This window comes from Vicia villosa, linkage group LG2, assembly GCF_029867415.1.
Source record: "Vicia villosa cultivar HV-30 ecotype Madison, WI linkage group LG2, Vvil1.0, whole genome shotgun sequence".
NCBI lineage: Eukaryota > Viridiplantae > Streptophyta > Magnoliopsida > Fabales > Fabaceae > Vicia > Vicia villosa.
In genome coordinates, this window is record NC_081181.1 from 158,634,468 (window position 1) to 158,662,091 (window position 27,624).

General features: G+C 33.7%; 4 protein-coding genes across 4 annotated transcripts; 3 read left to right on the forward strand and 1 right to left on the reverse strand.

Annotated features, from left to right (window-relative positions):
- Nucleotides 1-1,398: 1,398 nt before the first annotated feature.
- Nucleotides 1,399-4,847, forward strand: LOC131652710 (transcriptional regulator DEF1-like). Its single transcript, XM_058922654.1, has 3 exons — nt 1,399-1,851; nt 2,535-2,813; nt 3,498-4,847. The coding sequence occupies exons 1-3, from the start codon at nt 1,534-1,536 to the stop codon at nt 4,608-4,610; spliced, it is 1,710 nt and encodes a 569-aa protein (XP_058778637.1). The 5' UTR covers nt 1,399-1,533; the 3' UTR covers nt 4,611-4,847.
- A 6,509-nt stretch (nt 4,848-11,356) lies between these two features.
- LOC131652711 (zinc finger CCCH domain-containing protein 41-like) lies at nt 11,357-18,997 on the forward strand. The gene is made up of 5 exons (XM_058922655.1): nt 11,357-11,519; nt 12,694-13,584; nt 14,680-15,861; nt 16,197-16,529; nt 17,837-18,997. Exons 2-5 carry the CDS (start codon nt 12,799-12,801, stop codon nt 18,293-18,295), a joined length of 2,760 nt encoding a protein of 919 aa, XP_058778638.1. The 5' UTR covers nt 11,357-11,519; nt 12,694-12,798; the 3' UTR covers nt 18,296-18,997.
- Nucleotides 18,998-23,402: 4,405 nt separating this feature from the next.
- Nucleotides 23,403-24,125, forward strand: LOC131650442 (uncharacterized). Its single transcript, XM_058920151.1, has 2 exons — nt 23,403-23,816; nt 23,901-24,125. Exons 1-2 carry the CDS (start codon nt 23,493-23,495, stop codon nt 24,123-24,125), a joined length of 549 nt encoding a protein of 182 aa, XP_058776134.1. The 5' UTR covers nt 23,403-23,492.
- Nucleotides 24,126-24,774: 649 nt separating this feature from the next.
- On the reverse strand, nt 24,775-25,645 carry LOC131647207 (uncharacterized). The gene is made up of 3 exons (XM_058917119.1): nt 25,551-25,645; nt 25,212-25,410; nt 24,775-25,133 (listed from the first exon to the last, which is right to left on the reverse strand). Exons 1-3 carry the CDS (start codon nt 25,607-25,609, stop codon nt 24,852-24,854), a joined length of 540 nt encoding a protein of 179 aa, XP_058773102.1. The 5' UTR covers nt 25,610-25,645; the 3' UTR covers nt 24,775-24,851.
- Between the last annotated feature and the right edge of the window lie 1,979 nt (nt 25,646-27,624).

Genomic DNA, 27,624 nt, shown 5'->3' on the forward strand with positions numbered 1-27,624 from the left:
TCCCAGAAGCTTGCGAAACGTTTTTTGGTCCTTTCAGCATCATTAAACGAGTTGGGGAGGTAGCCTACACGTTGGACCTTCCTTCATCTTCAAGAATCCACCCTGTTGTTCATGTTTCGTTGCTTAAACAGTATTACGGCCCCCAACCAACAAAGGAAATTCGCCCATTTTCTCTTCAAGAACAGCAAAGCTTTTGTGAGACTCTACAGAATATGCAAGACATTGAAGGTTCGAGTTTTTTTTATGATGATAACAATAGAATTTTGGGCAAAGAGGTGAGAGTTTTAAAAAAATGATGAAGAGCTGAGAAGTGAGTTTGAAGCGCAAGTGAGAGGGAAAACACAAATGCATTATGCAAATACAAGTGCAAGTGAAAAAGTAAATGACCTACAAGATTCACTTATTGCCCCAAGTACCAATATGAGTTCCAAACAGCTGGCAGGGTCCCACAATATGACCGTTTCACACTCCCTCACGCGTGCTACCCGTGCTTCACGTGAAATGTTGCAAAACAGCATGCAACCAGCTGCCCCCCACACATCTATTCGCACTGCCCAAGGAATCCCTTCTTTCCCTTTTCACACGTTTCCCATTCCCCAAAAACCCTATCTTCTCCCAATCAATCAGCATCCTCCATCCAGATTTTTCCTTATCCTTCCATATCAAAAAATATTATATCTCATCCTTCTAACCCTAATGAGACCGCGGCTGCCACCTCACCCATGTGCCTTTTCCCTTCACTGTATTTCCCTACTTCTACCACAATTCAACCCGACCCACTTCAAATAACTTTCCTATGAACCTTGAGGACAAGATTCTTAATGGGTCAATGAGTATTGATAAGAAGATTAAAAGGCCCAAAAGAAAAAATCAATTTTTCTTAAAGACTATTATCATTAAAAGAGGTGTCTTTAGTATTTTGTTTTATATTTCAAGCCTATTTACCTTTGCTGGCCCATGGCCCATTTAAGTATTAGGAAAGAAACCCTAACTATATTTTTGTATGCATCTTCCTCATTAATGTTATGAAAATTCTGAAGTGTTTTATTATTTCTTCCTTAGAGTTTTAATTTGAGCAATTATCTATCAAGATAATTATTTACTACACAATCTCTTTATTTTTTTAAACTAAAATAAAAAATGTTAATGCTTTCTTTTTAGAGATTGTGTCACATTCACTAATTTGAGCAATTATCTATCAACATCCTTAAACGCCATACAATACAGTACAGCCAAAGATGTATTTTAAAAAAACTGTATATATTTTATTATTTAGGATTAGAGAAGGTTTATAAATGAACTAGTAAGTCGGTATAAATGAACTAGTAAATTACATTATATTTTTCTTCAAATAAAGCAAATTAAAAAGATAAAAATGATTTATCGTTCTATTATTTAGGATTATAGAAGGTTTTCGAAGGAACTAAAAGTAGGTTTATTATCAGAAGAGGTTTTTCATTTTATTATATATATTTTAATTCACAGAACAACAGAAAAATCAGCAACGAAGAAGAAGATAGAGTTCGCCGATCAATGAATACGTCGTCGTTTATGGACAAGCAGATAATGGATCTGAATCTCTCTCACGGATCTCCCGCTCCTTCCACCAACGATTTCATCGACCTAATCAAGCATCCTCGTCACCACCAACAACAACAAGTACTTGATGAAGATGATGATGATCAACAACAACACGAAGAAATTGATTCATCATCCACTCACAATAACGGAATCAAAAGTGCCGATATCGTTCCTAGCTACGATTTTCAACCGATTCGTTCACTCCCTGATTCTTCCCCCAATTTCGGTTCTTCGTTTGCGAAAACTTGGAACTCCGATTCCAACTCCAAAGTATATATTCTTACTTTTTCTTCTTTTTTTGCCCTAATTGCTTCCTGGTATTTTATCCTCTTTTGTAGTTGAATTGAATTGAATTGGATTGTTATTCACTATTTTTTTGTATGATTAATTGTAGTAATTTTAAGAAAAATAGCTTTTTTTTGTTTGAAAAGTTTAGATTATTCTTTAAGAGTGGGACGATAAGTACTCATATGTCAATGTAAAATTGGTGGTGCATGTTCTTTTTTAGGGTGTGTTTGGTTTGGATAGAGGGTTTTAGAGGGGAGGGCTTATTTTTTCCTTTTTCCTTCTTAAATTTAGGAAGCCATTAAATGTATCTAAAGAGGATTAATTTAAGTGGTTATTGGAATGTTGTATGATTATTTATTATGTTAGTGATTTTAAGATTCAATTGCAAGAGTGGTGACTTGCCAGTTTCAGAGTTAGCTGCTGATCTGTTGTTTTATTTATTTGTTTATTGTTTACTTCTTGAATTTTCCTTGTTCTCTCAATTGTGCAGTTTGAGTTATGTGTTATTTTGGCATTGCATTGGGGTTTCATGTATTTGAATAATCTGGTGATCATATGTAGTGTTGTGCAATATATAGTAGGTCATAAATAATAATATATCGTATCATCTTAGTGTAGTGTTATTTTCTTCATAAATATTAAGTATTCATCCTTATTTTGTGCAGAAGTACAGTTCTCTGGATTCTTTTGAACCTGCAAAGGTGACTGTAGAAAAAGACCGAAGTGCTGTTGATGCCTCAATTTTGTTAGAGATTGATCGAACAATGAAGAAACACATGGACAATTTGCATCATGTTCTGGAAGGTGTTAGTGCGAGGTTAACACAACTAGAAACCAGAACTCACCATCTTGAGAGTTCTATGGATGATTTGAAGGTATCTGTTGGAAATAATCATGGAATCACTGATGGGAAATTGAGGCTGTTGGAGAATATTCTTTCTGAGGTATTTTATAAACATTGTTAAAATGAAATACTTTTGAATTATTAGGTTGTCACGGAAATTGATCTTAGGAATGCGTTAGTATTTTACTATGTCCCTAATTTGGGTTCTCTCTACAAAATTGCCATAAGTTCCTTCAGCTTCAACTTGGCTGCACTATAGTCTATAGCCCTATGGTCTCATTTTTTCTTAGTGGCTGGGAAAATGGTGGAGGGGCCCCGGACATTTGAGGATTGTATGTATAATTTTGTATTTGGCGTACATGATTGAGTATTATTTTAAAATTTCTGTAACGTCGTATCAAATTTTTAAGATGTGTTGAACTGAATTTGTTAATTCAGAGTTGCGTTTGTTTTTACATTGAGTCATGGACAACACAACCTTTGATTTACAAACCCTAAGAAAAAGCAGTTACGGCTGAATTATTTAATCATCAGTCTGAAAGGAACAAACTGCTTATTTGAATAATTGGTTTGTAGGGAACCTTATGTAGATGCTACTTGTGAGAAACAATAACAGTATAACACTGCTTTTAATATAGTTATGTTTGTGCATGTTGCCTGCTATTGGCATATAATCGCAACTCATACTTAATCTATCTATAAGCTTAAAAGCTCATGTTTTTTCATAATTTATTCTCATATTGGTCCATCTTTTACACTTTTGTTGGACATACAAAATATACAGGTGCAAACAGGGGTGCAAGATATCAAAGACAAACAAGATATCGTTCAAGCTCAGCTGCAACTGGCAAAACTCCAAGTTTCCAAGACAGAGAAACAATCAGAACCTCAAACTAGTGCAGTATCAAATCCTGTGCAGCAAGCTTCATCTGCTCCTCAGCAATCTCAACAATATCTTCCTTCATCTTTTAACCTTCCACAGTCAACTCCTGTGGTTTCTCCCCCTAATGCACCTCCTCAACCTCCTTCTCAACAGGGTTTGCCACCTCCGGTTCAACTTCCCAATCAATACTCACAAATCCCAAACCCAACTGTTCCTCAGAGAGATCCATACTTGCCACCACCACCTGTTCATTCTCAGGAAATCCCAAATCAGCAGTACCAGCTGCCTTTAACTCAGCAGCCACATCCTCAACCAGGGGCACCTCCACATCAACAATATCAGCAGACCCCTCATCCTCAGTACGCTCAGCCAGCACATCATCTACCTCAACAGCAGCCACCACTTTCATCCGGAAATCCACCTCAACTGCAGTCTTCCATGGGTCACCACCATTTAGAAGAACCATCTTATGTTCCTTCTCAGAGTTATCCTCCCAATGTCCGCCAACCACCATCTCAGCCACCCAGTGGACCTCCTCCACCTGCCCAGCAATTCTACGGGACACCGCCCCAAGGATATGAATCACCATCAAGTAGATCTGGTTCAAGTTATTCTTCTGGATATGGTACATTGCCTGGGCCTGCTGAGCCATATCGATATGGCGGGCCACCTCAGTATGGTGGTAAACAACCTCAACTACCTAACGCCTCTGTGGCGTCCAGTGGTGGAAGTGGTTACCCACAGCTCCCAACTGCCCGCCCTCTCCCACAAGCAGTACCTACTGCATCATCAGTAAGTGGCGGCTCAGGTTCTGCTGGAACTGGTAGCAGGGTGTCTGTTGACGATGTAGTAGAAAAAGTTGCTACTATGGGATTCCCTAGAGACCATGTGAGGGCAACGGTTCGGAAGCTGACAGAGAATGGTCAATCAGTTGACTTAAATACAGTGCTGGATAAGCTTATGAATGAAGGCGGTGGTGATATGCAGCAACAAAGAGGTTGGTTTGGTCGGTAAAATGGCGGTAATCAATTGAACTTTTGTATAGAAGTATCATTTGTTTTGTGTTGAAGGTTTATGAGGAAGGATGACTGCGTGGTTGGATTGTGCCAATTGAATATTTTCACTTTTTTCTTTCTTTCCATTTGTTCTTATTTCTTGGATAGTTGAAACTGTTTTATGCTTTCTTGTGGGTTTAATTACTATCTTAATCTTGTGCAGTATATTTTCAATAAATAAAAGGAGATTTGGTAAGTTGCTCTGAATTTTTCAAATTTCTGGCACAAAACTAAATGCTACTTCAAATTATAAGTTGTTTTGACGTAGTTGATTACTTGATTTTATATAGACGAGAAATCATGTTGTTTTTATAAAATTACAGTTAAAAATCCGATCAAGGTAAATTAAATAAACTTAATTAATTAATTCATTTAATCTATGGATATTGATTTTCATTAACAAATAATGAATTTTTAGTAGTATTGTCAATATTTTATAAACATTTCTACATATAAATGACGTAGTCCTCACATGTTCTGCTAATCTAGAATGTTTATTTATTTATTTATTTTGGTAACAATTAAATATATTTATATAAATTTAAAAAATGTGATATATTTTGGCAATTTCTCATCGCACATTTATACATTCTAATTTAAAAAATGTGATATATTTTGGCAATTTCTCATTGCACATTTATACATTCTCCTACGTCTTGTCACTCTAGTACAAAATATTTAAAATGTCTTACCTATTTGAAGATATTTAAAATGTCTTATGTATTTGGAGATACATTTTCAGATGCACTGAATATAATTTTTTTTTAAATAAAATTCGGAGAAACGCTTCCGGAGTCTTTTTATAGGTGTGTTTGGAGATATATCTCGGAACATAACTTAGTTTTAGAAATCACCAGATGCACTGAATATAATTTTTTTCAAAAGAAAATTCGGAGAAACGCTTCTGGAGTCTTTTTATGGGTGTGTTTGGAGATATATTTCCGAACATAACTTGGTTCAAGAGGAGGGATATATTTTTTTTTTTTTGTCGAAGAGAGGGCCTAAGCCCAAGAACAAAACAACTAAACACACACTATTCTAGGGTACAAGACACCCTTAGAATCATTAACAAAGAATTCAACAAGCCAACTAGGAATTATAGGAAAGGACACATAACCAAGACTCAACTCTTTATCGAACATTGCAAGGCGATTCGCACAACCATTGCACTCACGATAAATATGTCGAATTTCCACCTTTTCTAAAGCATTCATCCAAAAATGGATTTTACACACCAAATTACTATTGCTCCTGTTGTTACCCTTCCGCTTGTTACAAATATCCACCGCCTCTTTCGAATCCGACTCAAGAACAACATACTTGAAACCTTTCTCCACCACCAACTTCAGCCCCTCATAAATACCCCACAACTCAGCACACAAGGAATTACTTCTGCTCACTCCTTTAGCAAAACCCCCACACCATCTTCCCTCCTCATCTCTAAGAAGACCTCCACAACCAGATCCAACATTAATAGTATGAGCTCCATCAACATTAACTTTAATAAAACCAGTCTCTGGCCTGCACCATTTAATTTGCACCTCCTTTCTATCTCGTTCCATGACGCGATTATTACAAGCAGCGGCCTTGTAATGAAGGATATGCGTAGCAATTACACTAACCATGTCCACAGGTCTACGAAAGTGTTCATCATGCTTCGATTTATTTCGCCATTCCCAAATAGCATGGCAAGCTGTAGACCAAAATTCTGGCCAATTTCCAACACCATGGATACTAGTAACAAACTTGCTATCCATATTCATCTGTAGCCATTCCTGTAACTCTACTATATAGAACCGATGTGCAATGTCCCTAGGAATAGTTCTATCCCAAATGCTCCTAACATGAATGCAGTCTCTAAACACATGCATGGTGCTCTCCATATAATTACCACACACACCACAATCTGCATGCCCCAGCCCAAATTTTCCCATTCTTAGACCTGTCAGAAGCCTATCGTGGTGTAGCAGCCACATAAAGAAACAAATTCTTTCCGGAACTTGTAGCTCCCAGATTCTCTTCCACTTCTTGCTAATAACCGGATCATTAGCCTCCATCAAGAGCTTATACATGTTGCTTATAGTCATACCTTCATCATCCTTAGGGGAGACTTCAAACGTATCCTCCTGCGAGTCAGCTAGTGGCGGGTGAAGTGCTGCAATATGCAGCCTTAAAGTATGGGGCAGCCAGCTTAAAAGTTGCCAATCCCAATCTCCATCTACTCCCACAAGATCACACACCTTAGCATCAGTTAAATAAGCAGGAATACAAATATTCTTATCAATCATGCAACAACCTCTCTCAATCCAACTATCTTGCCACGCATGGATACTATCTCCATTACCAATGTTCCATTTTCCTAACTCCATTAAAGTAGAAGCATTCTTCACAATGACTCTCCAAAGATTAGAATCCAAACTACCAGCTTTAAGATCTTTAGTCACATCCCCTACCTTGTATTTACCACGAAGAACTTGACACCACAAATCCTTATCGCCATTTAGAATTTTGCCACCAAGCTTCATCATACAAACTTGATTCATAGTTCCAAGATCACGTAGCCCAAGTCCTCCATCTTTTTTGCTTGAAGTTATCGTGTCCCAGCCAACATCATGATGTTTTTTCTTTAGATCGGTATCACCCCAAATAAATCCACGTTGTAATTTTTGGATTTCTTTGACACATCTCTTAGGAAGACTGTTAGTCATCATGGGATAAATTGGGATTGCTTCCACCACACTATTTGCAAGAGTGACTCTACCTGCAAAAGAAAGTAATCTAGTTTTCCAGTTAGCAAGATTTTTTGATATCTGTTCTATAACATAGTTAAAGTCTTCTTTCTTCAGAGCTTTAGCCTTTAAAGGAACTCCTAAATATTTTCCAAAGCTGTATGTCTCCTTGAACCCAGAAGCATGACAAAGCTTGTTACGCATCCCACGAGACACATTACAAGAGAACATAATACTCGATTTCTCCTTACTTATCTCCTGGCCCGACAGCAGACAGAAATCATATAAAATCTTCTGGACAATCTCCATTTGGATCTCTGTAGCCTCCCCAAAAAGAAGGAGATCATCGGCAAACATAAGATGCGTAATACCAACACCATGGACTCCGACACGAAATGGTTTCCACTTCTTCTTGATCACCTCATTTTCAATCAAGTGAGATAATTTATCCATGCAAAGCACAAATAAATATGGAGATATGGGATCTCCTTGCCGAATCCCCCGACGAGGCTGAAAATACTCATTCCTACTACCATTCCAATTCACATTCGTTTCCACGCTTGAAACACCATGCATAATTAGATTATTAATATTATGAGGAAGCTTTATCTCTTCTAATGTTCTCCATATGAATTCCCAATGAAGCTTGTCATAGGCTTTGGCCAAGTCAATTTTCAGAGCAAAGAAACCCTTCTTGCCTTTCTTTTTACTCATACTGTGAATCACTTCATTTGCTATAATAATATTCTCATGAATGGATCTACCCGGCACAAAGCCAGTTTGATAAGGAGAGACCAAACTCGACATATAGGGCTTCAATCTGCTCACTAAAACTTTGGTAACAATCTTGTAGAGAGTATTACAAAGCGAAATAGGACGGAATTGTTCAATTTTCTGAGGCTGGTCCACTTTCGGAATCAAACAAATGTCCGTTTTATTAATATCAGCCAACATGCTAGGCTCCTTCCAAGTCTCCATAACAAAGTTGCAAACATCCATTCCAACAGCATCCCATGATTTCTGATAAAAACCAGTAGGAAATCCATCCGAACCAGGCGCCTTCCACGGTTTCATCGAGAACACAGCTTGCTTGATCTCTTCCATCTCCACATTCTTATTCAACTGTTTCAAATCCTCCTCATGCAGCTCAGGATAGCTGATCGGAGTTTGATACCAGTTGCACCATTGATTCGGGCTAGCAAACAGCTTCCTATAAAACTCAGTGCAATGCTTCTGTAACTTTTCCTGATCTGAAATCCACTCACCACTTTCATTCTTCAACATAACGATTTTGTTATGTTTCCGTCTGGAGATTGTCTACATATGATAGAATTTAGTGTTTCTATCTCCATCCTTAAGCCATTTAGAACGGGATCTTTGGTGCCACATTAGTTCTTCTTGATTCAAGATATGGCTTAAATCTTTTTGAAGATTATATTGAAGCCTAGAGGAGGGATATTCTTATTCTAAGAGTAAGCTATCAATACTTACTCCTCCTCATTACGATTGATTCTTCTCAATATAATGGTTAAAGTTAATGAGTATTATTTTTCTCTCTCTACATTTAATTATTTATTAATTTTAACCATTAGATTGAAAAGAATCAATGGTCATGATAAGGAATAAGTCTTGATAACTTACTCTTGGAGTAAGAGTATCCCTCATATATATATATATATATATATATATATATATATATATATATATATATATATATATATATATATATATATATATATATATATATATATATATATATATATATATATATATATATATATATATATATATATAAACTTACCGATAAAAAGTAGAAAGTTTGTAAATAAGTAAATGCAATGTAAATCAAACCATAAAATTAATATGTACTAAATCATATCAAATTTAATACACATATAAAAAGTGTATTAATTACAATCTAAAATGCATCAAAAGATCTAGTACCGCATAAATTTATAATTGGTTCCGCTTTCAACGCTTCCTTATTTGATTCTCTTTCAAGCTCCATCAATTTGGTGGGCTCTATCATCTCTCTATAAATTGATCTGCTCAAGTTTTTGCCTCATTTGTTGAATGTGTCGTTCACTCGATCGATATAGCTGGAATTGGACACCCAGGTCTTAAATAAATCTGAACAAAATGTAGGTCCTTTGAAAGAAACTCTATTAACATGATGCGTACGGGAGGATTTTTAGGTGGACCACTCTGTAATGGAAAAATGTCTCTGAGAACCCATATTTTGTTAGATCGGTACACTTAGTCATATGCACTTGCTATAAGTTGACTATCTTAGGTTCTTTCTTCTTATATAAATATAATCTTATCCCATCCTTTAAAAACTAGTTTTTTTTCATTGGTTTCATCTGCAGTCGTGCTTATCCATCCACTCCACCATCATTTTATTCGATCATCCAAGTCAACACTTCTATTTTGTTTTTTTTCTCTAAAGACACACGTTTAAGATAATCTTCAACTTAATCTTTCTGTTTTTGATACTACATACCCAATTAAACACCTTAAAGAACTTTGTTGAAATGACACATTTACAAGCATGTTTTAGTTTTATTGAAGTTCTAGTATTGTTCATATGATCCCAAGACAAACTTCATAAAAAATCTTGATTATTTTCTTGTTCATAATATGACTATGCCTTTGAAATTTCTGCATTTTTATATGTCAATATTTATATACTAGTTTAGTATTAACCTTGGTATGCCTAATTTTTCTTCGTAGATTGATTATTGATCTTTTTACTGACAACAGGTTGTTGCCTATTTATCAATGATTGATATTTTTTTTGACCAAAATAATCTGTTTCAAAATATTAACATAGTCATTGTAAATAGAATTTATTTGTTACAAAACTATATTTTTTATATCATAAGCTAACGCCCATTAATATTGATCATTCTTTATGTTGTTTTGTTGTTGTTAAGAATATAAATTAATTTGATGTTTTGTTATGCGTTGTTAAAAAAAAGTGTCGACTTTTTTAATAATGATAATTTTTTTGTAAATATGTAATAAATTAAATTATAAAAAAATTGATGGACTGAACTCGCCAACTCATTAGCGAGTCTAAACGGAACAAGCTACCCGCTTTACCACCCTGAACTCTATAATGTGAATATATCTTTTAGGATAATACATTACTATTACTTTCTTATATTAGAAATTATGCTAATATTTATCATATAAATTATAATGTATGAACTATTTTTTAACAAAACATGAATTTAAATTAAATGAATTTTATATAAGTCATAGATTATAATAAAGGTTTTATAATAATAAGTTAAAATAATTCATAAATATATCATAGGCATTCCTTTTCAAAATTTAATTTGATATTCAATTACAACTAATTCAGAATCTATCTTATCGTTCACTAAGGGTTCACTAAGGGTATGTTTGGATTGATGGAATGAAGCCGGATGGAATGAAATAAATTTATGTTCCATCGTTTGGATCAATCAAAAACAGATGGAATGAAGTGGTATCAGATATAATGCATTTCATCCTATTACATCACTTTCCACCATTTTTTATACCCTCTGATTTGGACGGAATGAAAAAATTACTCTATTCCATCAAGATGTATCCAAACAATAAAATGACGTATTTATTTCATTCCACTCCGTTCTGCTCTATTTCATTACGCTCCGCTCCATTCTGCTCCGTTGTTGTTATTGTATCCAAACATAGCCTAAGAAAAAACCCTAATGATATCATAAATTATTTATGTAAAAATCTGTTAAAAACAATTTTCAATTTATTAAACAAATAAATAAATTTAAATATTCGATCAAATGCTCACAATAGAGCTTTGTCTCAATAATTTTAATATGTTTAAACTTATTCAATGTTAGAAAAATTTATATGCTACATAAATACGAAATCATAGAATTAGTATGAAAAATATTCAAACTTTAGGAAAAAAATAATAATAAAATAAAAATTTTATTGATTGATTTGATTAAAGGTGTGTTCGTATTGTGTGTAGCTGTTTTGTTTCCTTTCTTCCAACCCAACCCCCAAATTCGTTCCTTCTTCGTACTCTCACGGCAGCCACTTTCCGATCAATCGCCGTCATCGTCAACTCTCATCGCCGCCGCGCGACTCGACTCTTTCTTCCTAAGGTTTTCTCTCGTTCTCTCAAATTGCGCCGATGGTTTAATATCATAATTGTTCAAATTGCGTAATCGTAATTGAAATCAATTGAAACAATAACTATCTATATTCACGATTCCTTTCAGTTTATTGTGTAGTTAATTTATGTATTCTGAAATCAATTTCCGATTTCGATGATTTTTATTTTCTTCATCATTGACAGTGTAGTGGTTGTTGTTGTTGTTGTTGTTATTTGATGATTTGTGAAAGATGTGAAAAATTAATATGTATTTTCAATAGAAATTTTAATTAGGTTAAACCGTAGTGACAGTTAGAGAGATTTTTGTAATTAGTTATTTAGTTTTAATGATTAGTGTTTTTTCTTAAAACCGTTTTTGGTAAATGATAATGATGAAATTAGTCTGTTTATGATTTTGATTGGTGATTTTTGAGCTGTGAGAAGTTTAGTGTGGAATGTGTTTAGCTTAGAGTAGCGATGTTTTAGATGATGATGATTTTGAGTGGCTGGAGATCTGTTGTTTAGGTTTCTTTAATGGTTGATCCAATATATGCGGTGTTATTCGATTTTGAAATCATCTGAATGTTTCTTTATGTGTTCAATTTCTGGCTGCTATTAAATGTATTTGTCGTGGCGTCATTGATGAGCCTTGGATGTTTCCTAAAACCCTTTTGATGATTTTCTTGTTACTTTATTTTTATTTTTATGAGCAATGGACGGTTTGGTGTTAGAATGTTATGTTTTAAAAGTAATTGAGGGTTTATTGAATGATCAGGCACGGATTATAGTGACATACAAAATTCTTATTTTATTGATTAGCAAGTACAGTTAGCATTTCTCACTAACAAATTAACAATAGTTGGACGGCAGGTTGTGATTCCCATTTAAGGCTTTCTGTCTTTTGATGTTTGTTTATGTGTTTTGGAAAGTCAAAATATTCTTCATAACAAATTTTCTGCATTTACTAGATCGGGATTTGCTTATTGACTGTGTCAAATGTTTATTCCGGTTGAGTGTAAGGATGCATAACTAGGAAACTGGCCAATTTAATAACATACTTAAATTAATGCACAAATAAGTAATCAATGCCGTTGTCCATTTACCACTGGAAAGATTGTTAAAAGTTTATAGTTTAACATCAAATTATCTTATGTTTGATCTCCTGATTTTTTTTATTGATGTAGGTCCATCTGTATTTCTGGAATTATTCTAAGCAACATAAGCTGGCTTATCATTCCTAGTTGGGATTTCAAAGAAGATACCATACAGATTTTGTTATACGGAAATAAATGGAGCTTAAAGCTTCATCTCCAAAACCAGAGTCTGTCGCGCCATCGGATTGCGCCAGTGATCCCGAAGAGAAGGAAGTGAGCGATGACGATGACGATGATAGGAATCATAAGCATCGGAGGAAGGAAGGTCATTCTCAGTCATTGGAGAGAGATGTTTTCGATCCTGCAATTAACAGACCATTCAGAAAGCGTAACAAAAATTTTGGGAACCGTCATCCATTTAGAGATAATGAATCTATGGCCTTTGAAACACTGAAATCTTACAGCGATGCCACCACAGATAAAGATTTTTATTCCAAGTTCGAAAGAAGGCGCCCTGGGATGACTTCAATTCCTCGAACACCTTTTGATATGAATCAAAGGTTACGACCAAACCAATCATTTGCTGGAGATCCTGGCGCTGGTAGGGGAAGAGGCAGGGAATCTGGTTTTTGGAATCATCGTGAATCTAGGTTCAGCTCAATTGATGTTGCTTCTCAAATGGTTCAGCAGGGATCCTTTCCTCCAGCCCTTTATACTGGACGTGGGTTACCAAATATATCAAATGCACAAAATGCATCTTGGAATACATTTGGTTTAATTCCAGCCGTACCCAACGGTGGCTTAGACATGCTTCATCCAATGGGTTTACAAGGAGCGCTCAGACCACCTATTAATTCATCTTTAAATGCGAATATTCCTCGTCAACGATGCAGAGATTTTGAGGAACGTGGATTTTGCCTGAGGGGGGACATGTGCCCTATGGAACATGGTGTTAATCGAATTGTCATTGAAGATGTTCAGGTACCTTTTTACATGAGATACTAGCAAATATCCATATTTTTAAAGTATAAAAATAATATTGAAAGAAAAACGTTAATTGATAAAATAGGTCACAGTTATAGGTATGCGCAAATTACATGCTAAAGACTTTTCAAATTGTCAGCATCGATAATTTTTGCTGCTGTCTTGAGTGAGTGAGGCTCTTTTTTTTTTTACCTTCTTTCCTAATGGTTAGGAAAGAATCGTAGTGTATCCCTTAGAGTTAGTTTCTAATCTTAGAGTATCTCCTAGGATTAGCTGTTCATACTGCCTACTTTGGGCACACTGGTAATAACTATCCTCATTGATGACCCTTTTAATTGTATGTTGAAAAGATTTTTCATTTTAATGATATTCTTTAAAGTTTATAATAATGTTCTCTCCTGCAGTCTGTTTGTTGGCATTGGTCTCAGAAAAATTGATATTCTTTTTTCTTCACTCCCTGTTGAACTTTGTATGTTTGTATTTTTTTTGTAATAGAATAGTCTAAATGCTGAATGTTAATGAACAAATGAGGAATTAAATCCAATGTTGTTAAGATGACAATGTTATTGATTAGTGGACACATAAGACAGGATAGAATTAAGACTAGAAGTTTTGGAAAGAAAGTTGTGGTAGCAATTATTGAAGAAAAGGTGATAGAGTTTAAGCTAATGTGGTTTGGTCATGCATGGAGAAGACTTGTAGAAGCCCTAGTAATGAGGGTGGATTGGGTGAAGGATAGCCAAACCTCGAGAGTTAGAGAGAGATCAAGAACTTTAAGTCAAATCTTTAAAATGGTTTTAAATTTGAATGGTCCATCATTAGAAGTTAATCATGTGATAGGACTTTATAAGTTGTTGGAATCTGATTCGACCTAGTGGGGAAAAGGTTTTGTTGTTGTCTATTCTTTACCTGTGCAATTTGATTTTTCGTGTAACAACTTGCTTTTCATTAAGTTTCAAATGTTCAATATTTATTTTTTGCATGATCTTAATTTGAATTGACTAATATTTGCACTTTCCCATAATTTTTCACTGTATCAAAGTCATACATTGTCTGTCAGACTAGCTAATTAATTTGTTGTTCATAATTCAGAGTCTTTCACAGTTCAACCTTCCTGTTTCGCTTTCAAGTGCACACCTAATTGGAGCACCTGCTGGAGCTGGATCACTACATTCAGTAAATGCTTCAACCGCTTCAATGAACAGCAAATGTAAACCTGGAATTATTTCCAAGTCCGCTGTCAATGATGTTGGTTTGCCGATGGATGGTGAATATCCTGGTCCAGGTTGCACAAGTGGAGCTGATCTTTATGATCCAGATCAACCACTGTGGAATGATAGGGGTCTGGAATCTTCAAATGCACTCCTAAATATGCAGTCATCAAAGATTGTTGATGATGCCGAGCCTATGTCTTGTGATGCTCCAAATAGTGTTTGTCCAGTCGAAGCTACCAGAACCTCAGTCAGTTTTCAGGGTGCCAGTGCATCTGTCTGGGGCAGAATTGGTAGTTCAAAAAGTAGAGTTGGCACGAAAGAAAAATCTAACCCTACAATGAGCTCTTTCCATTTTCCTGATAATCAATCAAAGGAAGATACTGATGAATTAATAGGTTCTCACAGCGCCTCCAGTCAAGGTAACCAAATCATAGCAGATGATGCCATCCCAAGAGCCTTGGAAGCATCTTTGAAGGCACAGGCTGATATGCGTAGCATACGTAGACCATCACAGAAGGCATTGCGTACTCTATTTGTAAATGGGATACCTCATAAGATTAACAGGAGGGAATCTCTTCTTGCTCATTTTCAGAAGTTTGGGGAAGTTACCGACATTCATATTCCAATAAACAGTGAACGAGCTTTTGTCCAATTCTCCAAGAGGGAAGAGGCTGAAGCTGCTCTGAAGGCACCTGATGCTGTAATGGGCAATCGTTTCATCAAGATGTGGTGGGCCAATCGAGACTGTGTTCGTAATGATAATTCTACTGCAAGTGGGAATGGTGCAACTGTAACTCCCCGCGGGCAACCACCAACTTTCTTTCCATCTCATCCAGTGGCCACTGATAGGAGAACTGATGCTTCAAGGACTATGTTTGATGGATCATCACCGTTGGATTTATCAAAGCCAGTCATTGCAGATGCACCCAAGGTTGCGCCTCCTTCGCAGAGGAAGCTTGAAAGCTTAGAGCATCTAAGGGAACAAATGCGCAAGAAGCAGGAAATTCTGGACCAAAAGCGTAACGAGTTCAAGCGCCGGTTGAACAAATTTGCGAAACAAGTAAGACCTAATAGCTTTTTTTTTCGTTAAATTGTAGCTGTTGATACATTGGTTTAGAGACTCGTGATATTTTGGATATTCAGTGCATTTTTCTTTTACTAAGTAATGTGATTAGTATAGTGTCAAGTAACAGGACCATATGTATCAATTAGTGCATATGCTGCCTTTCTAAGTCCCAGTAATAAAATGGTGTTCAGAGCTTATCCTCTACATAACTATATTAAAAAGAAAATATAAGCCTGGCACAATCATCGCTCACCACTGCATTCTGTTATCAACTTGTTTCATGTATTAATGTCATTCCTTCTCATCATATAAACTCTAATTTTTCACAGGCTACAGGACCCAAGGGTGAAGTTGTTACCGAGCAATCTGCCAAGAGACTTAAAACAAGCATGGCGTCTGATGTAGTCAAACTGGCTTCTCCTCAATCGTCTGATGCTGATATTGGTATGTCATCTCCACATGCAGAGACAACAGTGGATAAGAATAAACAGTTGGTCAAGACTGCTTCGCAAAGTCCTAAAGCAAATACACCAATGAGACTACAAGAACCTACAGGCTTGAGGCAGTCAATTCAACCATCAGTGCCTGTTAATAGATACAAATTGGATAACCGTCCCACTGCATTTAGAATCATCCCACCTTTGCCAGTTGGTCTAGCAAATGTAAGTCTTCTCTCTTTGCCTCATGTGTCTGTACATATTGTAGAGTTTTGCAATGGGTCCCGTTGTTTGTTTTGCTACAATCATTTGACTAAAGATTTCCCTGTTAGAGTTGGACATGAACTGACATGTGAGAATAGTAGACGTTGAATTAAAATATATGTCTGTATATATTGGATTATAAGATTTTAACTTTTAAAATTTGAAGACTGAAGTACAGTAATCTGCAATTCTGCATTCTCGGTTGTCTTTCCCTAGTCTGACCCATTTTGAAATATTTATGAAAATGAAATAGCTATTTATTGTTTTTGTGTAGATTCAAAGAAAGAAGAAACAATTGGGACTCATTATAGCAAAAAAATTATTGGCCTTTTTGATTGTTTCTATTTATTTTACCTTGTTTCAGATTTCTTAAATGTGTACAAATTATGTGTATTTTCTTTTCTCTGCTGTATTCCTGCTCACATAAGATATCATATTTAAAATTCCGGTAGTCACCCGAGTTAAGTCCCTATCTAATATACAATATGCATTGTATGGGGTAAGAGATCTGAAAATGTTAGTTAAAGGTTTGACCTCAACCCTTTTTTGGTCATCATTTAGTTAAAATAAAAGGATTTGGCATAATACTCTTGCAGGAAATTGGGAATTTTTAATCCAGGGGAAGGATTTGGGTAGAATAGTTGTTTGGACCTAAACAGAATCAACCACCATGGTCTTTGTGTTACGCGCAGCACTTCTCATACTCTCAAGCTCCCCAGAGCCAACATCTGCACTGTCATGTGTAGCACCATCTGACCCAATAGTTTACCAGAAATGACCATAAGCTCACTGTTACTTGCTGCAGCTGCCATCCCACGTTTCTTGTCGGTCCTTTTCTAATTTGTCCTTGGTTATCTATTTTGGGACTCAGGACTGGTCCGCCACTTTCTTCAGTTTTATACCATGACACTCCTAAGCTGTATGTGGTTGTTATGAAGTTGATCATCAGTTAGCCTGGCCTTTTATGAAAAATCTAAGGGCTACCAAGCTAGCCTGTCCTAAGTTATGATTGCAATCCACGAACCTATTTCGCTAATTGGTCTTCTCGTGTTAAACCTAAAAGTCCAAGTGCAATATTATATGAGAAAATTTATCAGGGAGGCGTTTGGAAGAGCTAATTTGTGCTTATCTATTGATATGAACACTTGTGTGATTTTTTACCGTTGATTGATTTTAGTGTGGGTATTTAAATAATACGGTCATTTTACCATTACCAAATGTGACACTGTCAATTTTAATCTTTTGCTTACAAAATTGTTGTCTTTTAGGTTGCTGCGTTGAAGGAACACTTCTTACCATATGGTGAACTTTCCACTGTAGAGCTAGAAGATGTGGAAGTCAATGACAGTAGCGAGCAAGAGGCACATCTAAATTTTACTACTCGTGGAGCAGCTGAGCAGGCCTTTATAAAAGGTAAATGCTGGAAAGATCATAACCTTAAATTCGCGTGGTTGGCACCTACCAATTCTGGCAATGGCAATGCCACAGTTAGTAGAGAACGTTCTCTATCTGCTCCTCCCAGGGAGCCTTTGGATACAGAAGGCCAATCTGAAGAAAAGTTGGGAAACTCTGTAAACCATGAATCAATTGTGTCTGACGGTGAGCATAAATATTCTGAAACTAAAAGTCCTTCAGGGCTTACGAAAAAGGAACAAGATGAAGATCTCCAGTGTACCACCAGTCGAGTGTCTTCGGCCGAACAGTCACCAAAGGACAATGTCTGTTGATGGTCAGATTTGTACAGCGAGGTAAAATTTAAATCTATTGAACTCTAACTTTCAGGGGCATTTTTTTTTATATCAATTTCTAAAAAATTATTATTCCATGTTCCTTTGGTCAATGTTAAGACATGTAAAGTTCCTTGTATTTGGCCACTTCTTGTATTTGGTGGTATTAGTCGAATGGTGCATCATGTTATATCTCAGCTTTTGGATAGTTCTCTTGTAGGATAAAAATTTTGAATATCAAAATTATGTTAAAAGCCATTGAACAGTTACTTGACAAATATTTGGGAACCCTTTCCCTTTTTTGTTTTGTAGCAACAGTAGAATAATATAATTGAAGCGGTTAGTTTAACTCCATATACTTGAAACATTTATTTTATTTCTACCTGTTTCTATTGTTTTACAAGTTGTTTTAACATGGGAGATTTTGATTAGGTAGTGGTTAACAAATAAAAAGATAGCACCATCATGGGCATGGGAAAGTTAACAAATAATCATTGATTTAATAGCAAATAAATGTAATTAATTTAGTACAATGGTAAGAAAGAAACACTTCAAACCTTGCGTTTGTTCTTTGAATCAATGGTTTGTTGACTTGTTCGTTGAATCAATGGTTATTTTGAACTTTATGATAACTTTCCTATCTTTTTAAGTTCGCCATCCTAACCTTGTATGAAATATGTTTTTGGTGCCTTACTTTTTTTGTTGCTGTAATCTCCTTTCAAAAGTGATTTGTTTTGTCTCTTAAATTGTTTATGCTATTTGTTGTTCTTTGGTCTTTAGTCCTCTCTTTGATGTGTGTCAAAAGATAACACACCACAAGACATTTGAAAATATCGTGACAAAACATGTCACTTTTCAAAACGGGAATTATAATTTTTTATAATTTTGCTGGATAAATAATGTTGAACCCACAAAAATTGTTCTACTTAATTGTTCACATTTTTTTAAAATAAAAAGTTACTATAATCTTTGTCCCTAAAGATCTATCAACTTATATTTAGTGGTGAGACTGAAAATGGAGAAAAATCAAATAAAAGAAATATAATGGAGAGAATTCAGATCCATAACTAAACTCCCGTAAAAAAAGAATATGATAAATGTATCTTCAATGCAATTTATTTTAGCTTTTTTAAATAAGTTTTTACAGTATTACAATTTTTAATAAAGGGTCATGCTAACATGTGCCCTAAGGACATATGTTAAAGACACTATAATTAGAAAAAGTTAAATTATACATATGTTAAGGATACTATAATTAGAAAAAGTTAAATATAATTAAATGCAATAAAGTCATATTTAAAGTTTTGATACATTGAATACACGCGTTCCAAGAAAATATTTCTATAAATATCTCTTTATCTTGTGCCCTTGGGGCACATGTTAGCTTTTCCCTTTAATAAAATAGTTATACGAATTTATGAAAATAAATGTTCAAATGCAAAATTGATTTAAATAGCTTTTTATAAAATATTATTTTCAATATTTCATTTTTTTACAAATTCAAAGAATATTAAAATATCAAAATTTTGAATAATTTTTTATAAAAATTAATTGATATTTCTTTTTAAAAATTTATGTAATTTCAATTATGCCAAGATTATTAACAATTTAAATTAGTAAATATAAAAAAAATTAAAATAATTTTATGTTTACAAAAAAAAAAAATTACTTTTTAAATTATTTTAAAAAACGAGCGAGCTCTTACTGTTACTCACCTTAATTATAACTCAATTATACCATTTTACACATAATAAAAAATTAGTTAAAATTACTAAAATATAAAATATTTATGGTCAAGTGATTTGTTTGATTTAGATTTTAATCTATTTATATATAAATTATTAAAATATCGGTTTTGAGTAAAACTGAGAATAAACAAAAATATTATTTTCTATAATTCTTGTAATCACTTAATTTCTATAATATCTAATTAATTTTTCTCTCTTAAAAACTTAAATATTGTTTAAGTAATATTTAACATGATAAATACAATGTTCGATTAATTATTAAAATTTTAACATAACTTTTATATATTTAGAATAACATATAGTGTTAATTTATTCCATTTTGAGTGTTGATTAAAAAAGAAAAACTAAAAAAAAATTATATAAATTTATGAGAAAAACAGCAATGAGTAATGTTTGTTAAATTAAAGCTATAAATATTTTTACTAAAATACCATTTAGTACAGGAGACAAAAAAGGATGTGAAAAGAGAAAAAAATATATGGTGAATTTTTATCTACCCAACTCAAAAAGTTGGGTAAAGTTACATTTTATGTAAAATGTTTTGGAAACAACCCAAAAATATACTATTTAATAAATAATTAAATAAGATAAACATAAATAATGCAATGTGATTGGTGGAATGTACACTACCCAACTTTTTATGATGGGTAGAGAAGTTGTCCCCAAAATATATATCATTTAGTACAATAACTGACGTAAAATTTACATCGGATTAATAATTTATAAGAGAATTAATAAATTGTTTTGAAATAACATTAAATAAAATGAGTGAAGACCCATTTTGGTCCCTCACAAATATTACACGAGTCAAATTAGTTCTTCACAAAAAAATTGACCAAACTTAATCCCTTACAAAATTTAACCAGATCATATTAGTCATTCTGCTAATATTTTTCTCAAATTCGTTTTTTCCTACTTCTAAACTGATTTTTTTCATACTTTTAAGCCGTGACTAGACTGACACGTTGATTTTTTTTTTTTTTAAATACTAAATTAATTTTAATTTTTAATTTCATTTTTAAACAATTATCAATGAATAACATCAAACAAGCCAAAATTGTTTCTTATAAAGTAATTTTTAAACAAGTAATTTCCATGATTTCTACTAATATTAACAAATTTTATACATAAAATTTTACCTATGAGGTCTCAAATCCAAGTCCCTTCAAGTTAAATGATTTTCACTTTGCAACTAAACAAATCAATTTCTATCGTTAATAAAGTGATTATCATTTACGCCTAGAAAAATCAATTTATATTGTTAGTAAAGTGACTATTATTTACAACAAGACAAATCAATTTTTATTTTTAATAAAGTGACTATCATTTACAACTAGACAAATCAATTTCTATTGTTAGTAAAGTGACTATCATTTACAACTAGATAAATCAATTTCTATTGTTAATAAAGTGATTATCATTTACAACTAGACAAATCAATTTCTACGGTTAGTAAAGTGACTATCAATAACAACTAGACAAATCAATTTTTATTGTTAGTAAAGTGACTATCATTTACAAATAGACAAATCAATTTCTATTGTATTAAATTGATTGTTATTTAATCTGAAGAGACTTAGGTTCGAGACCATATTGATACAAATTTTGTATTTTTTATTTTAAATTTAGAATTGTTTAAGATTAACCACATGGGTCTGAGTTCAACTCCTTATAAGAAACAATTTTGGTTTTTTTTTTTTTTTTTGAACCAAAGAATATATATTAATTCAAAAAACCACTATACACACATGGCAATCCAAAGGATTCAGCCCAAACCCAATACAACCTACATCATTAGATTGGCTAATTGCAATCCAATTTTCCTATTTTTCCACCCCTGTAAACTATTCTATCTATGATTCTGTCTATGATATTTTTACTAGTATCCTCTTTACAAAAGACAATAGAATTCCTATAAAGCCACACCTCATGTACTGTTTCAGTCAAAGCTAGTTGAAACAATCTAGCTCTCCATCCTTTACCCTTAGCTCTAGCCAAAATCCAGTGTAAAAATGAAAAATAAATAAAATCCAACGTGGTAGTTCAGTCACGGTTTAAAATTTGGAAAAAATAAGTTTAAAAAAATATTAACAGAAGGACTAATATGATCCGTTTAAATTTTATAAGGGATTAAATTGGGTGTATTTTATTGTGAAGGACTAATTTGACTCGTGTAATATTTGTGAGGCACTAAAATGAGTCTTTACTCAAATAAAATTGAGGTTGGTAAATTTTGCTTATATATAAAAAAAAGGGTTAAACCCTATTTTGCCCCATGCCATTTGGGGTGAATCTCAAAAAGGACCCTGTAAAAAAAAAAACACAGATTCCATCCTTGCCAAATTCAGATTCCCTCATTTTAAACCCTCAGTGGATGAGATCCCATAAAAAGCTGACATGGACTTGCCACGTTGGCATATCTTATTATTTGAGGTACAGGTGTCATTTTTTATTTTTATTTCTAATTCAGAATAAACATATAACATATTTTAATTATTGAAACACTTAAACTTAAAATTAAAAAATCAAATGAAGCTATAAACCTTTCGTTCTCCCCCTTGCAACCCTAAAACAGAAAAGTTCCATTTGCATGTTCTCCATCTTCTCTCTTCAACGTCCATTTTCAACCCATCTTCAAAGGGAAAGTATCAACAGCTGTAAGGTATGATTATTTCAGTTCATCTATTGTTCCCGATTCTATTTTTCATGGTTATTAACGGTAGGTTTTTCTATTGCAAGAATGACGCTGTGCAAAATAATCTTTCACCATGGTGGTGAGTTCGTGCGTGATAACTTCGTCTTCTACAGAGGAGGAGATGTATCGACTCTTCATGGGCAAGATCCAGATACCTGGTCATTCTACGAAGCAATGAATGTGGTTCTCCAACTTGGCTTTGATGGAGGTCGAATCAGAATGTGGAGGAAAATAGAAGGTATTGATGAAAACTTTTTTCACTTGACTGATGATCTTCATGTTACAGAAATTACAAAGCATTGTATCCAGCACAATGTTGAGGGGCATATTTGGCTAGAACATTTTGTTGGAGACAACACAAAGTGGGCTGAGAAACCAAATATAGTTGATGTTGGTGAAGTGAGTGAAGATGATGACTCTCCAGGGGTAAGGTTTGGGGACAGCGAGGAAGAAAGAGTAAATGATGACAATGAAGGATTTGTGACTGTGGAGGTTGAAAGACCAAATGATGGTAATAGGGTTGAAGTGGCAGGTAAGAAGCTTAGGTACAAGTTAAGAGCTAACAAGGATGCATCAACTTTAAGGTCTCCCAAAAAAATAAAGTTGCGTGTTCCTTCAAGGGTGCCAAGACTTGATATGGCAGGTTAACCACACATTTGATGGGCACCAATTCATTGTGGATTTAGGTAAGAAAACATGCACATGTTATTTTTGGGAACTTGTGGGCATTCCATGTAGGCATGCCATAGCTGCCATGAGTTATCAAAAGTTGGATCCAGAATCATTTGTGGATGATTGCTATAGTAGGGAAACATACACTAAATGTTACTCATATAGTGTGAGTCCCACTAATGGCATGGATATGTGGCCTACTGTTGATAATGAGGATATGCTTCCACCTTCATACAAGAAAGGTCCAGGTAGACCCAGAAAACTTAGGATTAGAGAGCATGATGAAAATGGATCTAGAATGAGAAGGCCAGGTGTTAATTATAGGTGCACCAGATGTGACAGCATTGGACATAACTCCAGGAAATGTAAAGCTGAAGTTCAGAATCCTGCAGCTTTAAAGAGAAAGGTGTGTAATTTTGTTTGCTATCCATTGGTTTTGTTTGTTTGCTTCTTATTGATTTAGATTGCTTCTCTTATTGTTGTGTCACAGAGAAAGGCACCAAGGAAAGCTGCTTCATCAAGCAATGTGGGTGACACAGAGACAGTAGAGGATTACTTTGAGGGGGAAATTGATGCAACAATTGAAGCAATGGTGGCATCAGTTGAAGCTGACTTAGCAACTCAAGCATCACAGATAGTGAATCCAAGTCCTATCAACAAGTCTCCATCCAAGAACAAGACAAAGAACAAGAAAGTTGGCTCTAAGAAGAAATGATGTTGCACTTTATTATGTTGTGTTTTGGTCCTGTTTGTAATGGTTCTAAGATGATGTTTTGTACTGTTTTTAATGGTTCTAAGAAATGATGTTTTGTAATAGCTTGAACTCAGTGGCATTTTGTTATGTTTGGTTTTGTAATAGTTTGTACCAATGGCATTTTGATAACAATTATGTAGTGCTGACAGTTTAGTTGTACCAATGGCAAATTATGCAGTCATGTTGATGTTGTACCAATTATGCAGTCATTTTGATGTTGTAGAAATTATGCAGATTATGCAAATTATGTTTTCAGTTGTACCAATGTTATTGACTAAGTCTGATACAACTCAGTTTTGTTGTACCAATTCTGCAAATTACAGTTCAGTTGTACCAATGCAATTTTAAAAGTTGTATCAATTATGTATCTCAGTTTGCAATTATAGTTCAATTAGAGTGCATCTGATACAACTCAGTTAGAATGCAATTATAGATGTTCAACTTCAGATACAACTCAATTAGGGTGCAATTAGAGAACATTTGTCAACCTCAGATACAACTTAATTGTCATTGCAATTTTAGTAGTTAAATTTCAATAACATTTCAGTTCACTACAAGGCAATTTCAGTAAGAGTGCATCTGTGACAAGGCAATAACATTTCTATTTCAATAAGAGTACATCTGATACAATAACATCTACTTACTACTAAACAGAAAAACAAAAAACAACCAAGATTGGTACAACATCTACTTACTACTAAACAGAAAAACAAAAAACAACCAAGATACAATAAGAGTGCAGGTGAGGGCATTAATAATCTTCTGATCTTTTGCAGCCTTCATTTTCAATTTCTCAATCTTCATCTTGTTCATTGACATCCCAACCTCCTGTACAAAATTCTTCCCAAATTCTGCACCCAAATTCCTCATAACCTCTAACAGTTGTTCACTTTCAGCTAAAGAGCCACCTTCAACTATTTCACTATCAATTTCATCGTCCCATTGAAACCCATTGCAATCATCATTCTTCTGAATAAATTTGAAACAACATTAGGATTAAGGAAAAAGAAATGGAGAACTAAGGTTATAAACTGAAATCGAACGTACCCCCCAATTTCTACACTTCCAATATTTTCTTCCTGGGTTTGACTTCGATTTCGACACAAACATTCGCATAGGTTGATGGTGCCCGCAGATTGGAGCTTTCCTCCCACAGCTATTAATCTCTGAACTTGCGCTTCGAGACATTCTTTGAAGCTCGTATGCAGGTTGATGTTGTAGATGGAGGAAGCGCTGCGTACAAACCCTAGAAACAAAAGAGACAACTTGAAATCAACAAAACAGCTTCATTTGATTTTTTAATTTTAAGTTTAAGTGTTTCAATAATTAAAATATGTTATATGTTTATTCTGAATTAGAAATAAAAATAAAAAATGACACCTGTACCTCAAATAATAAGATATGCCAACGTGGCAAGTCCATGTCAGCTTTTTATGGGATCTCATCCACTGAGGGTTTAAAATGAGGGAATCTGAATTTGGCAAGGATGGAATCTGTGTTTTTTTTTTACAGAGTCCTTTTTGAGATTCACCCCAAATGGCAGGGGGCAAAATAGGGTTTAACCCTAAAAAAAAAGACTGACCTATACAGTGAAGGCGACTATTTATGGAGAAGCTGATCTATACAACAATTATGCCAATTATCTTTATACACAATTTCTTCGCTGAACTAAGGTCCTCTTAGTTAATGAATAATTTGCTCTACCATATATAGTGTATTTTTTTTATTTATCTTACAAATAACTTTTATATTACTACATTTTCTCATAATTTTTTAATTATTAACAATATTTTATACATTCTAATCTCTAGCAAAAAAAAAAAAGACCTTTAAGTTAATTTCATCTGTTCGAAATTTAACTGAGTCTAACATTTTGATCTCTTATAAAATTTAATTGAGATCATGGTAGACTATCTACAATGATTTACATATTTAACACTTTTTTTTTTCTTTCATTTTTTACACTCCACATCATCTTCTCTCTCTTCCACCTAATAATTCAATATTCATTCAACTTTTAGTCACTATAATGATTTTTGTTTAATAAAATTTAACACCCTACCCTACCACTTTTATTTCATATTTTTATTTTCTTTTATGTTTTTGTAGTTATATATTAATAACAATTGCCGATTGAAATTAAATTAAAATAATTAAGAATTAAATATTTTATTTTAATTTTTTTCCTAATTTAATAATTTATTTTTATTTTATTTTTTAATTCTATTTCTTAAATTAATTTTTTTTTATTTGCAAGTAATAAAGACGAGATACAGGAATAGTCATTATTAAAACAAATAAAACTAAAAAAAAAACTTAAAATACAATACAATATACTAAACATTTGAGGCTTTTCCCGCGAATAGGAGTTGAATCCTCTGTATTTAGAGTGGCTCCATGACCATTGCTCATGCCACCAAGAGCCGTTTGTGTAGAAAATTCAGGAAATTCATCAAGTCCAACATTAGAAACATTTTCATTTCCCATAAGGTGACGCTTGAGATGAATATGACATCATAGATCCATAATATGGACGATAATTTGGATTAGATGACGGCATTAAGAAATTTGGTATATTTTGGAGATCTTGTTGGTTGGAAGATTGATTTTGAAATATATAGTTGGGGCACTAAATATTATATTCAAATGCAAAATTGATTTAATTAGCTTTTTAAATAGCAAATTTAAAATATTATAGAACCATCACATTGGAACAAGGCAGCATAAATTCTACATTACCATCATCACACGTTATAGATGTACCATCAAATTTAAAATATTATAGTCTCTTAGGCTATTTTTAATTTATTTAAGTTTGGGAAGATTTGGAAGGTAGGGATTTTAATGGGTATGTGCCAACCTGCAAATCCACCCACCTAACTCAATTTAACCATTATTTCTGTCCAACCCAGTCATGTACGCATTCAACTCAAACCTATTGAAACCAATCATTAATTGGTTCGAATAATGAGTTTGAAATTTTAAATCTACAAACTCAACCCGTTGACATGTCATACTATTTTATTTAATTTTTGAGTGAAGACCCATTTTGGTCCCTCATAAATATTACACGAGTCAAATTAGTCCCCACAAAAAAATTGATCCAACTTAATCCCTTACAAAATTTAACCAAATCATATTAGTCCTTCTGCTAATATTTTTCTCAAATCGGTTTTTTCCTACTTCTAAACCGGTTCTTTTCATACTTTTAAACCGTGTCTGGACTGACACGTTGGATTTTATTTTATTTTTTAAATACTAAATTAATTTTTATTTTTTAATTACATTTTTAAACAGTTATCAATGAATAATATCAAAAAAGCAAAAATTATTTCTTATAAAGTAATTTTTAAATAAGTAATTTCCATGATTTCTACTAATATTAACAAATTCTATACATAATTTTTTAGCTATGAGGTCTCGAATCCAAGTCTCTTCAAGTTAAATGATTTTCACTTTA

Coding starts and splice junctions, on each gene's coding strand:
- LOC131650442 (XM_058920151.1), top strand. CDS start 23,493: ATGAGTTATCAAAAGTTGGATCCAGAATCATTTGTGGATGATTGCTAT. Junction 23,817..23,900: donor CTGCAGCTTTAAAGAGAAAG/GTGTGTAATTTT, acceptor GTTGTGTCACAG/AGAAAGGCACCAAGGAAAGC.
- LOC131652711 (XM_058922655.1), top strand. CDS start 12,799: ATGGAGCTTAAAGCTTCATCTCCAAAACCAGAGTCTGTCGCGCCATCG. Junction 13,585..14,679: donor TTGTCATTGAAGATGTTCAG/GTACCTTTTTAC, acceptor TTCATAATTCAG/AGTCTTTCACAGTTCAACCT. Junction 15,862..16,196: donor TGAACAAATTTGCGAAACAA/GTAAGACCTAAT, acceptor AATTTTTCACAG/GCTACAGGACCCAAGGGTGA.
- LOC131652710 (XM_058922654.1), top strand. CDS start 1,534: ATGAATACGTCGTCGTTTATGGACAAGCAGATAATGGATCTGAATCTC. Junction 1,852..2,534: donor ACTCCGATTCCAACTCCAAA/GTATATATTCTT, acceptor TATTTTGTGCAG/AAGTACAGTTCTCTGGATTC. Junction 2,814..3,497: donor TGGAGAATATTCTTTCTGAG/GTATTTTATAAA, acceptor CAAAATATACAG/GTGCAAACAGGGGTGCAAGA.
- LOC131647207 (XM_058917119.1), bottom strand. CDS start 25,609: ATGAGATCCCATAAAAAGCTGACATGGACTTGCCACGTTGGCATATCT. Junction 25,411..25,550: donor GGCATATCTTATTATTTGAG/GTACAGGTGTCA, acceptor TTTTGTTTCTAG/GGTTTGTACGCAGCGCTTCC. Junction 25,134..25,211: donor GGAAGTGTAGAAATTGGGGG/GTACGTTCGATT, acceptor AAATTTATTCAG/AAGAATGATGATTGCAATGG.